Below are 18,963 nucleotides of genomic sequence, written 5' to 3' on the forward strand. Positions count from 1 at the left end.
CACAGAAATATTTCAAGTGTGGGCAATAACGCCCTTCTAGCCTGCCAATATACCAAAACAGTTCTCATAATAAGTTCCAGACTGTTCTTAAAAATATCTAAACTAGTACTTGCTTTAATGTAATATGGTAATCTCTTCCATGCATAAGTTCCTCTCTTAGAGAAGCAATTAGTACATTTTTCATTCCTATAGAATCTTCTAAATAGGTTGTCTGATGTTTCGCTACTACTTTTTGATAACCCTAAATATTCCCAGAGGTAGTCACTAAATGCCCTATATACCTGAATAAGATCAGCTCTTAAATATCTGAGACCATGTTAAGATATTTTAGTCTTTCACAGTAACTTAAATTTTCACTTCCATTGATGCTCGTGGTATATTTCCGCTGGGGTCTTTACAGTTCACTCATGATTTTCTTATATGGTTTCCATATAGTTATTCCATACTCAAGTTTGGGTCTAATGTAACCAAACAACAATTACTTCATTTCCAATTTCCTAGACTTTGTAAGCATTTTTATACTATTGTTCTATAACCATCACTAACCAGCTGGTTGATATGATTAGAAAAACAAACCTGGAATCCATTTACCATACCATATATACCCTAGTCCCAGGTTCTGCCAAAAACCCAACTTACCATGCTTTCTCCAGGCTATTCAAGTCTCCAGTACAGGGCAGACTGCAGAAGATAACTCACCACCTACCCAACTCCCAAAAAACAAGTCAAACCAGCTGGTTATGAAGCATTCAATTGTACCCCTTCCAGCTAGTGCTGCTACTAAACTCTGTTCACGGGTATAAAGTCAAATCACAAAGTCTGTACCAATGGAACTTTTAAACGGTGCTGCATCATTTGGTAAAGTCCTATTACTGACAGTCTGCTTACCTAAATATGCACTGGTGGGTTCAAAGCAAAACTGGACACAGCAATGCCAGATGTACCAGAATTAATCTATAAAAGTGTCCCAAGCACCATGATTTGAACACATTACCAATCAGTATAAATATCTGAAAATGACCAGTTCCAAATAATGAACAAGACAAAATGCTTCCAGTTTTCCAGGATAGCTGTCTGTATTCACACCTTGCAGTTTGCTTTTCTAAGGCTATAATACTAGAGAGTTTTACTAGACAGGAAACTTTGCACACTGCCACAGAAGGGAAACTACTTTTGATTCCAATGTACCATTCAAGGTTTAAAAACTGAACAGTGCAAACTCGGTCTACATTACCCACTACACTTAAAACAGCAGACAAGTTCTGGAACATTTGTAAAGAATGGTACATACATTTTCCAATCCCATTAAAAAACTAGGCAACTTTTCCAAAATCTGTGCTCTGCTGAGTTAATTATTGTTACATCACTCAGGAGTGATACACATTTACACATAACGCACACAATCCAGGCAGCATTAACAAAGCAAACTGCAAACATGTAGCCACTTCCATTGTTAAAAAAATACAGAAATGTTAAGAACTGCATCGCCATCTTTCAAACAATAAGAAACTGTATGGCTTTAGGTTACACAGGAGATATATATATATATATATATATATATATATATATATATATATATATACACAAGCACACACACACACATACATAACATTTAACTGACATGTATGTTATCGGCAAAAACGTAAAAAAAAAAAAAAGAAATCCCTGAACCCCACTATTCATCATCCTGCATTGAAAAAAAAAGATGGTAATGTTTAATCAGCTGATTTTTTACTTCAAAAATGACACCTGAATATATTTGTGAGTGTGTCATATGTATAAATTTACACACACACACACACACACACACACACACACACACACACACACACACACACACACACACACACACACACACACACACACACACACACACACAAAGGTTTATATCAGAAGACTGAAGCCTCCAATCGTGATATGAATTAATGGTGCAACATGGATGTCCCCTTTCCTCATGTTGGTATATATAAGTGGCAAGGGAATGTGGGGTGCAGCCATCCTGCAAAACACTCTATGAGGATGTTTGTGTCCAAAATGCCATTTTCATTTGGGAAGCTTCAGACATTTGTTATCACATCTTTATGAGATGATCAGAAATGATGCAGGATTTGCGAGCTTGCTAGGTAACCATAAATACATATGGTTTACTATCAGAAGGTTGAAGTCCACAGTCCTAAAATGCATAATCCCAGTAACATAATATAGAAGACCAAAATGCTAATGAGCACATTGCGCAAAAGTCTTGAATACTGAATATTCCTACCAGTTTAAGCCCAGGAACAAGTGCTAATATGGGTCCTGCAGGGGAGGCAAATTCAGAAGTTTGGCAGTGTGGTCTTCAGCATTTTAGTGCAGGTGAGTGTGCTGCAGATTTCCTTTGCACTTACATGTACCAACCCTGAAGTTTTGCCTACATGAGGAAAGGGGAAATCCCTGTTACACCATTAATTTATCTTTACATTGAAAGGCTGTTTGGTCACATACTAGTGATGACACAAATGAGATGTCAACCAATAGTGCTTTGTAGACAGGCCAGGCTCCCTTATTATATAAATATCTGCATTCACAACTAATCTTATGGTCTTCCTGTGTGTGTCTATATATAGATATATAGATATATATGTATTCATAAGATAAGTTTTATTTTTAAAACTTTTTTAACTGACCCTGCACTGGAGGTATAGAAGGATAGAATCCTGACTATGGCCCAGGTGACCAGAGTTTGGCTCAAAAACTTGATGATGCAAGTAAGAAGAATGGTCATACCCATTCTTGTGGGTAAGAGGGAAGCAAATACTCAGGGTACATTCATGTGGCTTGATTTCCCCAGTGAAGACCAGGGAAACACATACAATATTGCCGGAGGGTGGGTGGAGAATCCTGCTGATGTCAGCCACTTTCAGAAGTGAGAGAGAGCTCAGAATTAAAGCCCACTGCATGTCCTGTGTTGTTTCCAGGATCAGGAAGAAAAATACAGTAGGTGAAATGAATCACTCTGCACCAGTATGATGCCAGCCTCAAATACCTTTATCTTCTAATTGTAGCAAAGTGGGCATTATTAGACCCAGCTATCAAGGAGACACATGGGGAGCAACTGATTATCCACTGAGTGGAAGTCCAAAATTTCTCCAGAAAAACTTTTCTAACTGCATTTCTTGATAACCTTGAATAAAGTAAAGTTAAATATAATTGTTTAGGATAGTCAAGTAGTCTTTTCTGTATCTTTTTTTGAGAAACTATAGAATGTGCGTGTGTGCGTGTGTGTGTGTGTGTGTGTGTGTGTGTGTGTGTGTGTGTGTGTGTGTGTGTGTGTGTGTGTGTGTGTGTATCAGAACAAGTTGCCACCAGCTGCTCAGTCTGCCATTTATGTGAATATCCTCATGTTCACACAAATTCAGAAGTTACTTTTGAATGGATAACTTTTTCCTGTTGTGTTGCCTTCCCACTACTTGATTATTCACCCCCACCCCCATTATCCAGCTGACTCACAGTTTCCCCATGGCAAAGTCAAACAATCTTCCAAGGTTTTACCTGTCCCTGTTGACATGATTAGCAGCTTGACGTGTAGTATCCTACAGCTTCATTCCAATGATTCAGTCTTGTTTCTGCACATGAGCTAAATGATGACTGCTTTCCAAAATAGCATACCTTGGTGGGTGAGTATGCCCTGGCCCTTGTTTATTTCATGATGCAGTACTTACTTCTAATGGGTGCTAGCCATGCATGGATGAGATGGCATTTGCTAATGAGTCCCACACCTGCTGATTTCCTCAGCACCCAGTTGACTGATCTCAGGACATCTGATTCACAGTCAAAGCTTTATCCCTCTGCACCACTGAACTGGCCAGCTACTGACAACTTAACTTTGCTGTAAATGACACAAAACTGCATAGTATTTCAGGTGAAGTAGCTAGTTAGAATAAAAAAAAAAAAAAAAGACAACCTACCCTTATATTGGTCATGAAAAATATATTGAAAAAGTAGACTGGTGCTGTTGGACTAAATATTTCAGCAGGCATGATCATTGTAACCTGAGGTTTGACATTTATTGATACTTTAGTATGAATTATACAACAGATTTACTTCCTCCTACTGGCTGAGTAATACAGGCTTTTCTCCCCGGGCCTCCGCTGAAAAAGGACTGCCAGTCCAGACGGACTTTCCTGGTTATCAAATGTAAAATAAAATAAATAAATAAAATATGTCACACTTGTTTTGCCAAGACAGGATTCATCCTGATGCCACTGTAATGGGGACAACAATGGTAAGATGGCATGGCTTCTTGACATCATGCCTGGACTATATGCCATCTCCACACCTTTTTTCTCTACTTTTTTTCTGTTAGTACTTGAGTGTCCCTCTGTGAGTTCTGTTATTAATAAGTAGGAAGTTAACAGTTCAGTGAACACCTGTGCCTAGCAACACACACACAAACACACAAAGTGTAATACTCACAGCGGTAATCCACACACTCTCTTACCTGATCAAGTCCAACTAACAACTACATTTCACACACACACACACACACACACACACACACACACACACACACACACACACACACACACACACACACACACACACACTCTTACCTGATCAAGTCCAACTACCAACTACATTTCCCGCTCGCAGCGATAATCCACACACTCTCTTACCTGATCAAGTCCAACTACCAAGTACATTTCACACACTCTCTTACCTGATCAAGTGATTCAAGTCCAACTACATTTCCCGCTCGCAGCGATAATCCATTAAATGATTTGCGACTATTGTTTTCTTCCACTCGCTTGCTCATTACTGCACATTTCCCGCTCGCAGCCAGCCAGACATACCATGAGCTCACTTCCCCATGGCTGGTATCCTCCTTAAAGGAGCCAACACCAAATATGTACGTACTTTTTTTTTTTTTTTTTTTTTTTTGTAAAGCTACTTTATGTATGCTTTCCGATGTCCTAGCCACGCTATACAATGAGTTTAAAAAGGGGGAGGCACGCGCCCCTGCACCAAAGTCTAAATCCGCCACTGAAAATGGTAAAAAGGGGGTTGGTGATGACAATTCTACAGATCCAAGGACTGCAATTCTGTCCCATGCTTTTCCACAGTCACCACAACACTTGTTGATCATGTGTTATTTTTAAACTTTTTATAATTGTTATCTGCACCGTTATTCTAAAATAAATGTTTTTTGCAAATGTTGCAGTTTTCCATGCCCTAATTGCTATTCTTTTTATCAGTCTATCTGGTCCTGCCTACAAATGTCAGTATTTCTACATTGCTTCTAGATTTTCTTTACAAAGTTAAGACCTGATACCTGGATAGTACAGTCGTGCAAGTTCAACATACCAAAACATTAGATGTTTGAAAGATCACTGATGCAGTAGCCTTAGCATTATGGGTTATATCCTGCCAAGGATATAACAGCCTGCCAGCTCCCAAAGCTTTAGAGTATTTTCCATGGTGCCCAAACTATCAAACAGATCAAGATGAGCAGACTAAAAGACAAGTTTTGGCACAAAACTGTTCAGAGCTTTACTACCAGTAGAGAGAGGGAAGGTATGCTGACCTCTGAAAGTACAATAATAGGAATAACAAAAAGGTAAATGTCCACACCCTGGCATAAAAAGTACACAAAAAACAAGGCAAATGGAGGAGAGAGTGGCTACTACATCAGTGATTATTCAAACATCTACTTTTATGGTAAGTTCAGTTTAGACAACTGTACTAGGTTCTTCAAATTGATCACTGCTACAGTAGCTTTAGCTATATGGATAGGCTACCATAGCTAACTATATTTGGTAGGAGGAAGGGGAAAGGTCTAAGAGCCCCTGGAGAATGGTCCTAGCAAAACTTGATCTATACCTAGGGAAGCTTATAGTGCTTTGTAAAAGTATGCACAGATAAACAAGAAGCATCTCCTAGAATACCTCTAGATTCCAACCCTTTCCAAAAATCCATAGAGTAAACCAAGGTCCTGGTAGAGTGGGTCTTGACCCTGCCTGGAATATATTTGTCATGTTGAGTATAACAAAAGGTAATAGCTTTAGACAAATATTTGGAAATGGTCTGTTTTCATATAGATTGTCCCTTCTTACCTTCATAATAAGTGCGCAATTAATTTAGTTTTGTCAAGATAGTATCTGAGTTGTCTGTGGACATCCAAGGTCTGGAGTATACTTTTTCCCTCATTTTTAAGTTCAGGAAGGAAGTGAGGAGATGGATAGCTTTGCCTAAAGTAAACTAGGATACCACTTCAGGCAGAAAAGAAGGATTAGCTCTCAAAGAAACTTTGTACCTATGGAAAATGATGTAAGGCTGACTCACCATAAGAACTTGCAACTCAGATACCCTTCCTGCAGAAGTCAGAGCAATCAGTAAAACTGTTTTCCATTTTAAAAACCAGAAGACAGACATAATAGCTAGATCAAATGGAGCAAGTGATGGCTTGTCTAACACATATTTTAGATCCCATGGAGGGGCTTCTGGTTTACTTGCAGGACTCTTATGCAAGACCTCTTTCAAAAATATTTTGTCATGAGACTGTCTTGAAAGTGGAGGGTCCATGGGCAGACATGTAGAAATGGCCAGACCTTGATACAGGAATAAGAAAGGCCATAGGATCTTAACTCACACAAATAATAATAAAAAAAAAAACAGAGAACAACTATCCCATAATGGATGTGGTTATATTGTTGGCAGCAACAAGAAAACCTTTACCATTTGTTAATATATGATTTTCTAGTAGCAGACTTTCTTATCTACATTAGTAAATGGCTGCATGTTCTCAGAAAATAGATGCAAAAAAAGAATTAAGACCCTATCATCCAGACAGTCAATTGAAGATGATTGATGTTGGGGTGTATTAAACATCCTTGTTCTTGCATGAGTAGATCCATTCGGTGATGAAGCCTACGGCAATTGCTCCTGGTCATTTCCAAAAGAAAGGAAAACTATGGCTGCCTGGACCACAAGGGAGTCAACACAATGATCTTGCAGGATTCCTTCTGAATCTTCATAAGTACCCTGGATATTAGTTAAATTGTAGAAAAGCATACAGGAACATTCTCCAAAGAAAAGAAAAGGCAACTTTTTCCAGGTCTTCTTGCACAGAGTCCTAGAATAAAAATTTGCCAGCTGATCATTCAGAAAGGCTGTGAGTTACTCCCAGAGATGGATCAAATGGATCAAATCTTGCAAGATCTCCTGATCTAGTTTCCATTTGTGAGGGTCTGCCCTTTTCCTGCTCAGCTTGTCTTTTACACAGTTTTTGCTCTGATGTAATGTAAAGCATCTGTAGAGTGAGATTGTTCTGCAAAGCTATATCCCAAACTAATATGGCTAGTCTGTAAAGGGGGTACAATGTGGTTCCCCCTTGCTTGATGTATCACATGACTGTGGCATTGTCTGTAACCACTTGAAGAGGTCCTGGGCACAAAGCTTGTTGAAAGAGTTGAGTGTCTTGAACAAGGCAAGTATTTATTTGATATTTATGGGCTTGCATCTATCCTTGGTGTCCCACACCCCCTGCACTTTTTTTTCTCTCCTAAAACTGGCTCCCCAAGCAAAGTCTGAAGCATCTGTGGTGATTGATTGCTTTGAGGCAGGGATGGAGAAGAGAGACCTGGATTTAAGGTATTTGTTGTCTCCACCAAAACATTTGTCTCCTGACAATCCCCAGTACTGGGATTTGAAAAACTAAAGTGTGTTGATGCTGGGACCAATGAGATTTCAGACACCAGTTATCTATCTCATGTGGAGTTTTGCCAGAATTATAATGAGAATCATGGATGCCATGAAACCCAAAACTCTGAGGTATTCCATCATAGTGATGGAAGTCTGAGTGGAAAACTACAGAAATAGATCTAGATATAGGTCTAGTTTTAATGTAGAAGATATGCTATTTGAACTGAGGTGTCTAACTGACATTTCAGTACTAAAATCCTGTGTGAGGCAGTCAATCAAGTCTTTTACATTTTTTTATTGGAATTCCAGCTTACACAAGAGATCTCTCACCCAAGAGAGAGACTCCTGATATTTTGAAAAAGGTTCTGTAAAGTTAAGCAAGTCATCTAAATATGGAAAAATGTAGATAAATTGTAGCCTGCAAGGAGCTAAAATTGTAGCAAGATACTTTATGAACACTTCTGGTCCAGTGGATAGTCCAAAGGGTAAGGCAGAGAATTGATAATGTGATCCAGAAATACAAAACCTTAAGAGATGCCTAAGTCTGGATGACTAGGGATGCGATGATAAGCATATTTTAAGTCTAGTGTTACTAGGAAACTCTAAAAGAGAAAGAAGGGGTAACAAGTTGTGAAGTGACATCATTTTGTATTTGGGCAGTATCACAAAAAGGCTTAGGAATCCTTTAAACTTGAATAAACCCCCTTTACCACCTCTTTGGGACAGCATGTGATAAAGAAGTGGAGGAAACAAAAGTGTCTGATCTGCAGGATGAGGAATCACCCCATGGAAAGGAATTTCCTCCCACTGCCATCTGTAACCCTGCTGAATAATTTTTTAGAACCCATTTTTATGAAACAGTTTGTTGCCAAACAGAAAAAATTGGAGATTCAGTCTTCCTGGAAGAGAATAGTGGCTGGTGTCAAAGGGGTTCACAAGGTCTCTAGAATAGTTATTCATACATATTGGACTGTTCTTGGTTTTGGGAGGTTTGAGACTTCTTTTTGGAACTCCCTGGCCACACCTATTACCTGAATTTTGTTGAAACTATTCTGTTTGTGCCCAAACTAGATGAGGAGAAAGAAGATGCCCCTGCTAATTTGGAAAGGGAGGGCTGAAAAATCTTAGAGATTCCCTGGATCAATTTGCCCTTTTTGTCACAATTTTTGATCACCTCCACAGCAGATGGGCCAAACACTACATATTTGTCTAGGGGAGAATATCTAAAATCTAATTTTTAAATCATCTGGGAGGTTCTGAAAATGCAGTTAACAAACCTCCTTAAAACAGTGGCCATAGCCATGGAAGAACTTTTAAGAATCACATACACACTGCACACAATGAGTTGTGACCTGTGCAACAGAAGAAGCTAAGTTATTTAAAAATGTTTTTTTACTCACAAGAAGAGAATGTAGATAAAGCATTCCTCATACTTTCACAATATTTAAAACACACACTTTAACATATGAACTTGACAATTTAAAATTCTGAAAATCAAGGTTGCAGAAGTACACCGTTTTTGCCCATACCTGTCAATAAGTTTTCCCATCTTTATTAAAATAGTAAGATTGGAATTAACTAAGTGCTTAGCAGTAGTGGAGTCAACTAAGGCTATAGCTGCAGCATCAGGTTTGGGAATAGTATATAAACATTTAAAAGACTGAGGAGCTTTATACATTCTATTTGCCTTTTTAGGGACAGCTGGCTGACTATCAGCAAAATTGCAGGCAGTAAAACATATCCTGCAAAGCAGACAAGACAGGTGAAATGGGTGTAGGTTCCAGAAAATCCTTCTGTAACAGCTCACACTATTTTCTGAGGGACTGAGGAACCTCAGTGTTCTCCCACTGAAAACAATGACACATTGTAACAATAGTCTCAGAAAATTAGAAACTCCCATAGGAAGAATCAGAAACTGAGCTTTCCTCTGAGTCTGAATCAGAAATCTTAGGGCAAAACTCTGAATCCATTCCTGTGTCTTCCTAATTTGGTTTAGAATATTAAACATATTCAGGAAAAGAGACATTTCTTTTTCTTTTACCAGAAACTATTCTAAAAGAAGGATCTATAGCCTGAATTAAACCCTGAGTCAGTCACAGTAAACTATTCTTATCCAAAGAAATTTGAGGAGGAATAGAGATATGTTTGGTTTTCTATTTCTTTTTGAAAGGAAAAATGGTGCCAACAGTGTTACTTACTGGCAGCCACTGCTTCTCCAGGGATGGGTGCAGCATTTTGACTGAACATTGAAACCTTCCCTGTTCCCTCTCCCAGAACCAACAAGAGTGGCTCTCCCTTGCCTGCTGAGGGGACTCCATCTGCAGAGGACAGGGCTAACACTCAGACCATAGTGGTTGCAGGTGCTACACCAGAGGGATTTGTGATAAAAGATGAGTGCTCTGAGGTACACCAAATGGCCACAGCAGACTGCTATCCTTCTGTGGTAAAAAAGGCTGTTTCCTTAACTTTTTCTTTTCATGGTTGCAAAAAGAACTTACCACGGGGCTGCTAATTAGTTCCATGGTCAGGCAGAAAATGGTGCCTCTATTGGAGAAGACTAGTAACAACTGCCAGAAAACCTACCAGTCCACACAAGTTACTTTTTTGACAGAAAATAAAACACAGCAAAAAGCACTTTCAAACATGATATCAGCCCCACAATGGAAAATTTTACACAATTTCTCCACAGAAAATATGTTATCAGTTAGTTAACAATAATTTAAAACTGACAGAAAAAAAATGAGTGCTCTATTTAAAAGAACTTTACAGTCCCGAGACAGTTCTTTAAAGCACAGCCCTCCTAGCTTTAAAATAACTTTCATGAAGAAGAAAGCAATAAAACATTAGTAAATGTAAGAAAATGGAAAGTATTTTTCCCGAAAGAACTTAACTGCCCAGCAAGACATAATATACGAGTTACTTCATAAGCCTCAGAGGAGCGTAGTCTTTGCCGTCAGTAAAACTCTGAAGGGCTTGCCTCCCAAACTTGTCTTTTAGTCATCTCATTTTGAGCTGCTTGATAGTTTGGAAGGTACTTTGGAAGCTTTCTGGATGCTATATCCTCGGCAGGATATAATCCATATAGCTAAGGCTATTGCAGCAGTGATCAATATGAAGACATATCCAGGTTTAAGCAACACAATGCCTGAGATAATGCCACTAAAAGGAATGGAAATGATTAATAATGTGCATGTATAGAAAAAAGTGCTTTTTGTTATAATTTTGCAAAATGAAAAAAAAAAAGCAACTCTGCTTCTAGTTTAAAAAGCTCCCCCTTCCACCATGGCTTTAGTAGTGTAAGGTATTTGGAAGGCACAACTAGAATATGGCCTCCCAATCATAGCCAGTACTTCTGAAAAGCCTCTGACCTACTTCCAAGACACAGCTAACAGTATCTTCTTGGTTAAAAATGCAGCATCAATGCAATGTCTTCAGGGAAAAAATGGCTTGCAATTAAACAAAAGTGTACCTTACTCCTAAACTCTGTTATTATACACTCTTAAATTTAAAGCCAAACCTTTATTTTGCCAGCAGATTGACTAAAATATACACTACCTATAAAGTAATATCACAGTCCCACAAACCCTACTTTACATACCCCTATTACTTGATTTGTATAAACCACCGTTTCTCAGTATTAGACCCCCTCCCATATATGGGAAAATCTCCCACTAAAGATACAACCTCTCCTTTAATCAAGTTAAAGACTTTTGAATCATGAAGTCTGCTGAAAGTGTTAGACAATGGACAGCACAACTTTATTCTGGTTCCTACCCTCTAGAGTCTAATTTTCCTTATACTATACTATACACTGTTGAATTAAATCTGTACCTCTTGGCACAAGGAGGATGAGAAAATCCCAAAATAATGGTGGGAAAAAGGCCCAAAACTATAGGCTGCAGTTTATACAAGTTAAGCAATTTGTCTTGTAGTTTAAATTTTGATTATACAAAAGCAAGGTAAATAGTCATTTTCACAGGAATTTTAGTTACTGCCTCAAGAAGTTAAGAAAGAAAAAAAATATCTGAAATTTGGTCCCATTGAAAATGCAAGTAAATAATGCAATCTGAAAAAAAAAGTATATGTATTTTCAAAAAACACCACCATTCTTGATCTATTTATGTATCTGTCTATCTCAGCGCCCTATTGAAATACCAGCACTTGTAATGCTTAGTGTCAACATGATGCTGGGGAAAAAAAGAAGAAAATGCAGGTGAGGACTGAATATCTAACATCTCTCTTCAATTTAAAACTTCCAAACTTATATATGCTAATTCCAAGATCACAATACTTCTGAGAGAAGGGAATATTTTGAAAAATGGCCATCTTGGACATAATATATGTAAGTATACTTTTTTACCCATTCAGTCTCATCATTACAGGAATTGCTAAAGCAGGTACCACTATTTCAAATGTCTACTGTCTAGCTCTCTATCTTTCTGCTTAACAAGTACCTCCAAACTCTCTGCTAACTATTTTAAGTAGCTAGAAATTTGCCACAACTTAAAAAAAGTTAAGAGAACTGCTGAGTTTCATCAGTAATTTGTGAACTGTATCCGCAGTGGTGGTGCTGCGGTAGCGTTGTCACCTCACAGTAAAAGGAAAAGCCGAAAGACACAACAACATTCATACAGTTTTGCTTTACCAGACTGGTTGTAGACTTCATCTTGGGCAAACCTCTACTGCTTGAACAACTTTGGGAAAACAGCAATGTGATCAGTTATTCATAACACTACCTGCAATGCCTTCATTAAAATTTAAATGAAATTTGAGTGCATGAAATGCAGAGCTATTAAAACATATCAGGCTGTTAGTCTTCATTTCCAGTTCCATTCTTCCTTATGTTAGTCTAAGTTTAATTAATTTCTTTTTTAGTCTGGAGTGTCTATTGTTTGACTTTGAGAATAATCAGTTCTATACAACACTGAAGTATAATACCAGAATCAACAACTATTTTATAGTACGTCTTAGGTAAAATTAATCATCTGCCCTTACTTATGCCATATATTCAGTTTTAGAGTATAATTCAAATATAACAACTTTCATTTAGACATCTATCTGTTAACAAATTTATTGCATTCTTTTAAATTTTGTTGCTATCTCTTTAGGGCTAAATTGTTTAATAATTTCAAAGATAAGACTTGAATTAATGATTAGTGGTAGACAAGAGGCTTCTCTGATTTTATTTCTAATATGTAGTCAAAGCAAGCATCTTAGCCAGATTTTTTAGCTTCTTAGTATTTGCACCACATAGGGAAATGGATGAAATTGCTTTTATTTCTGAATCTTAACAATGTTTGCTCTGCTATCCCTTCATAAAGTACCTAACATTTTCTTCATAAATGATAAAATAAAGGTTTTTCTCTCACTATAATTGCACCCAAATGTGTTTATACACAAATTGCAAAATGTACTATTGTTAGATAAATTGTAATTTCTTTCAGTGAAAGAATGGAAGAAAAGAAGTGCAACACTTATTCTTTTAACAATATAGTCATTTTATATACAGCTATTGACTATGGAAGCATGCTGTATTTTGCCATAGTTTTCATTTACATGCACAATAAATAGATTTGAAGCAAAGGTGCTACTGTACTTCAGTATACTGCTTACTCACAAATATTGTTATCCCTTCATTAGTTCTACAGAACTTCATTGCTGTTCCCCTTGGTTAGTGATGCACATGTAGCTCAGCCTTCTGCGATTGCTGCTACTCTGAAATAAACTTTCAATTCATGTTGAAACAGAGCTCCTCACTGACCCTATTCAAGAGCAACCTTGACAAATGGATGGGAGACAACAAATTCACCCTGAGGGTGGCACCAGTGTCCCTCATGGAGAGGGGTAGTCGTGTTTATCATAGACTCACTCTGTGAATTACGTTCATTTAATTGAGACAACTCAGGATTAACATGGCTAGGCTTGTAAGGAAGGGCTCCAAACTTGCTATGAGCCTATGATTCTAATGTGGAGCATATTTTCGCAACTACTTTCCTGAACAAATTGTTCAGCCTTTCATTCAAAAATGCATTTAACAAGTAGGTGCTAGTTAAAATTCATATAAAAAGAATATTGCTTGGTATTTCTGTTTCGTATAACGAATAATTTACTGTACACAATTATTTGAAAAGTACTTGGCAAGAAATGCATATTACACAGAAAATATTGTGAAATATAACACAGATGACAACTTTATTATTAATTTATCTTGATGCAATATTGTCTGGATGTAATGAGGACATCTCTGTATTAACAATTTATATCGAAAATTATGTTTAGCATGATAGACAACTGATAATATGGGCAAGAAATGCACTAGAGAACTGTATGATCTCTTAGATTGCTATATGAAGCATGAACTTAATTGAACAACTTTTTTCTTTATCCAGACATAATAATCCAATGGGTTTTTAACTTTCAAACTATTATTTGAAGAGAGGACTAGTATTTATTACATGAGATCATAATAAGAGTAGTCTTTCATAAAAAGAACATAGTAGATAAGGATACTTGTTAATCCTAGTACTTCAGACTAAACACATTCATTAGCCTCTGACAATTTTTAGCAAAAGCAAATTGACTATATTTTTCTACTTTTGGCAACATTGCTTTTACTAAATTATATCAGTTATATTTGCGGCTTTGCTTGCTTACCTGAGACAATGATCCTTGTTCCATTTCCAAAATAACTTGCTGTATACATGCAAAATGAACAAAAATATGTTCCAGAATCAGTTATTGTTAGGTTGCTAATTTTTAATATACACATCTTATTCAGTTGTTCCCTAGATTCTGAGGATTCCTGCTCTCTATGTCTTTGCTGAGGACGCTCTGCATACCTCTGGAAGTACCATACTATGTTAAGGCAATAAACAGCAAAAGTAGAAATGTTGCAGGTAAGATTAACAGAGTCTCCAGGATGAACTCTCACCAGCGCTGGGAACTGCTCCACATGAGTCCTCACAACTGAAATAAACAGCAGTCAGAATTAAAGCTCTGTTAATATACAGTTATTATGGATAAATTCTCATAAAGTCTTTTTAATGGTACACATGTTCAGTTGAAATTGTGAATGTTTCATTGTAAATCAGTGACTGCATTTATTTATTTTAGTAACAGAAGAAAATATAATACTACAATGAACAGAATTTTGTCATCAAACTTTAACTCCAATTTTAAATAGCTGAAACTTTAATCAACATTAATAGTTCTAAAAGAGGTATTATTTATTTAATCATGCATTGTTATTTATGGCAATATGCTTAATTGATCTAATCAGCTCTGTTTCCAGAGTACACAGAATTTCAGTCCTGATTATATTTAAAAAAATAGTATTTATATGAATTTAAGACACTATTCAGTATACTAACCTATTAAGCAGACAAAAAGAAGTAACACTCTACCAAACATTATGCAACCTGCACAAAAATGCAGTTGGGTATGATGGGAATCTCATCTGTGTAGATGCAAAATGTGAGTATGAAGAAATCTGAAAGATCTTATATATCAATGCTGCAGCTACCGGATTATGGTAGCCTTTTTGTATTATTAGCACGTGGTTTGTGGTTGATAATGCTTTGTACTATATTTTTTTACGCTCACTGAGTGAACAAATCAGCTTTGTTTCCAGAGTACACATCATTTTATTCCTAACTGAGGACAATCTGCATATTTTTAGTAGTTACATATGGATACACACCATATTCTTATATTGTGCATGAATTCTGGCCAGTGAAATAGGTGTCATTTTACATTACTTACAGTCTTTGGATTACATCTGAAAACCTTAGAAATGCTTTCCATTCAGTATCAGTTGCAGGTATTGAAACAACATCTATAGTATTTCTTTTCAGTGTCTTGTTGGCAGTATTCCTGATTAAAAGGATATGCTACCATTATAAGAGTTATATTTTGTTTGCTAGAGGGAAGGTTTACAAAGGTCCAGGAAACAGAGAACATTAACACGTTGATCAAACATGATCTTGTATATTTGTATACATTCCATTGGTGACCTTTTAATGCATGACACTATTTTACATGGACAGATACCATAGCATAAAATTGATACTGGGGACATTACATCTGTTTTTATTCTTCCTGCTATATAAATTTTCTTATACACAACTTAATTATGGTTAATTATCAAATCTAAGAAGCAAAACTGGGCATTTATTTATGTTTTGTAACATTTAGTAGCAGCTGTTACTTTACAAATAGTGCACTGTGTCAGTATGAAAAGTTGAAATCTTCATTTCTCACCTGCTGACCGGATGATGTTTGCCTATCTGGTTTATCAAGAAAACATACATTTTTTTTCTCAAAAAATAAATTACAGAGCAGTTTGTGATTTCTCATTATAATTAGCTAATCAGAAAAATTTAGACAACAGTCTATGGTTACTCAGCAGTGTATGTGGCACAGCATATAGCACATGCGCCGCTGTTGCTGGGAAGGTTATGGGTTCTATCCCTATACATGCTGCTTTGATTAATATGCCAATAGTGATACAGTGTTGCGGTATTCAAGAGGCATTTCGCAGATGCCTTCCTTTAGAAGAACATTAAACTGAGTTTCCAGCTGTTAAAATGGTGTGATTTCTAGATGGATATAGAACTATTCTGTGACACTTGTTGAAAAGAGTAGGAAATTATATTCAGTGTCAAGTCCAAATAAACAAAATTTGATATATAAAATCAAGCAAGCAATTAAACCATATGTAAATACATTATGCTGTAATAATCTTGCTTTACTTCTGTCTGTGCACCACAAAATGCATTGTTTGAAATGTTGCTTTGCACTTTTCTTTCCACTTAAAATGTGTGTTTAGTCTACCCTTTTCAGTCATTTTCAACATAATTAATATTATCCATGGTTAAATTCAAGATATATTTCTAGGTTGCAATGAACTAGGAGATCCCTGTGATGGGGTCGTTTATTGAAAAGTTACTGTTTCAGCTGTAGACACAGACTTGGCTGACTTTTATGGAAATCCTTCCTTCAAATCTTCTTACTCACAAAATTCCAAAATAATTGCCCCACTACAACCTTTCTAATTATAATAATAATCATCTTTCGGCTTTTCCTGGTTAGGGATTGCCACAGTGGAACTCCAGTCCACTAATGACTGTCAGTGGATTTTTATAGTGTCGAGTTGCCAGCCCAATGCCCAACCTTCAAAGAAGGCACACCCATTCATGCACGCACCTACCTGCACGTCTTTAGATGAGACTCGACCACAGGGAGGACATGCAGACTTCACACAGAAAGTGCTCTAGCCAAGAATTGAATGGGAGAACCTCTTGCAGTGAGGTGACAATGCTAACCACTGCACCACCGCAGCCAACCTTTCGAATTCTTATACACCATCATATTTCAGCTTTTCCATTCATCAGTTTAACTCAGGGTGCTTCCCCTCAATCTGCACTGCAACAGTGTAAGAAATCTCTGCATGCAGATGATGATGGTGAAAATGAAAAAGGAACTGAACTCTGATTTTTAATGTTCCATGCCCTTTTCTATTTATTTGAAGTGATTCACTTCTTCATCAGTCTGTATGCTGTCTTAAAAGCTTAGCATGCAACGGCTTTTCCTCCATGCAACTAATTTAAATAATATAAGCAAAGTACTCTGTATCAGTGTCAGGGAGCGTTTACATGCATTTTCCTGGAGAGTAGAAAGCTAAACATTGTGGAAGTAAATATAAGGAGTTGTTTTCAGTAGCAACATTAGTGAGGGTCTTTTAAAAATGCATAGTATTTTTCTTTAGTTTGCTTTCTTCTTTGGGCCATTGTTTAACAGCATTAATTCATGAGGCCCACTGTGTGTCATTACATCAGCACAGCACTCTGTACAAAGGAAGAGCACATCTAGAGATTCTATGTCCTGCCATACCAGCATGGCTTCATGCATTGATCGACAAGGTCAAAATCGTGCCAAACTTTCTTGTGAAATTATTGTCCAGCATTCTTATATTGAGTTTAAAACTGCCTTTATGTAGAATGACAGTAGTTACTGCTAAAGTTTTTAAGTGAGTACAAAAAGGAATATTTATTTAATTCTTCATTTTCATGGTTGATAACCATCCATTGACCTACTCAGATATGCTTTTTCAGTATCTGATGTATTCTCCAGCTTTTATAGAGAAAGCTTCAGTCTAAAAGTGTGGTTTCTGTTATGTCAACATTCAGCAATGCAAAGTGTTGTGTTTAAGCAGCTTTATATAGGCCTAAGCAATGTTTCTTAATGTCACCATGCATTTTCTCCCTCAATTTAATATTAAGTATCAGTCAGTGCTTTCTAACAAGTCAGAAGTGAGACTTTGCTTTTATGTCTCATAAAACTAGCAATGCTCTAACCATAAGTTCCCTTGAGGTGGCTTCTATGAGCTCCACTCATCTAGTAACTCCTTTCCCTACTGATGCATGGCACCCCAGAATTAGTAAAGATACAAGTAGACTGTATTAGCCAAAGGCTTTTGTGGAGGTATAGTTGAAGTATGTGTAGAAAATTCTGCTTAAAATGCTGAAATTTCATTTTAAAGTGATGGCTGCATGAAAATCCTTTCCAGATAATTCCCCTATGGAACCCTACAATAGAATGTTTTACCCCCATTTTCCACAAGGGCAGTTTTTACTGCTAATCTGATTCCCTGGGAATGTTCTTCATAAAAGTACACCTGCCTCACTAAATATTAATCTCCCTGTCTGATGATCCAGACTCTTCAATGAACTCAGATTGTTTTCAGCATCATAAGTTGTAGTCAGTCTCTGTGCCAACATTTTACCAGGATACAACACTTCAAGATTAGGCAAAAAAAGCTCAGTGTATTGTAATTACTATATGGCAAATTATGAGGAAGAATCCAAGCAGGAATACTTTTGATATGCCTGTATATTCTGCTTCCAGTGGGAGAATACTTAATTCAGTTTATTTCACAAATTTTCTAACTGGATAAGTGAAAGGACCCATTCAGCCTTTGTAGTTAGTTAACCTGAGTGCTTTTGGAAGTTGACAGCAAAGTGCCATACCTGGAAAAGTCCCGTGCAGACATAGATACATTTGCAGAGTCTATAGATACAGTGATAAGAAGTCAGGATATATCATATGAAATACAGATCTTGAAGATTATCCAAAACATTGGGCCTTGCACAACTGCAAGTCCAAAGTATCCCGTGAATTCATTATGGAAGATCTATCTTTCTCTGTAACTGCTGTCTATGATAAAACAAATGACTATGTTGATGCTTTTTTTAAAATTTTCTTTACATGGAAGGTAACAGCTCT

General features: G+C 36.9%; 1 protein-coding gene across 1 annotated transcript in view; it reads right to left on the bottom strand.

Moving 5' to 3' along the window:
* LOC122808332 (immunoglobulin kappa light chain-like) overlaps window positions 1-15,141 on the bottom strand; it is a 128,893-nt gene extending 113,752 nt beyond the window's left edge. Inside the window, exons 1-2 of the mRNA XM_044079298.1 lie at window positions 15,051-15,141; window positions 14,335-14,646 (exon numbers count right to left, since the gene is read on the bottom strand). Coding sequence (XP_043935233.1) covers window positions 14,335-14,646; window positions 15,051-15,090 — 352 coding nt within the window. The 5' untranslated portion in view covers window positions 15,091-15,141. The remainder of the gene's footprint in view (window positions 1-14,334; window positions 14,647-15,050) is intronic.
* Window positions 15,142-18,963: the final 3,822 nt, after the last annotated feature.

This window comes from Protopterus annectens, chromosome 8.part0, assembly GCF_019279795.1.
Source record: "Protopterus annectens isolate FY-2018-M chromosome 8.part0, PAN1.0, whole genome shotgun sequence".
Taxonomy (NCBI): Eukaryota; Metazoa; Chordata; order Ceratodontiformes; family Protopteridae; genus Protopterus; species Protopterus annectens.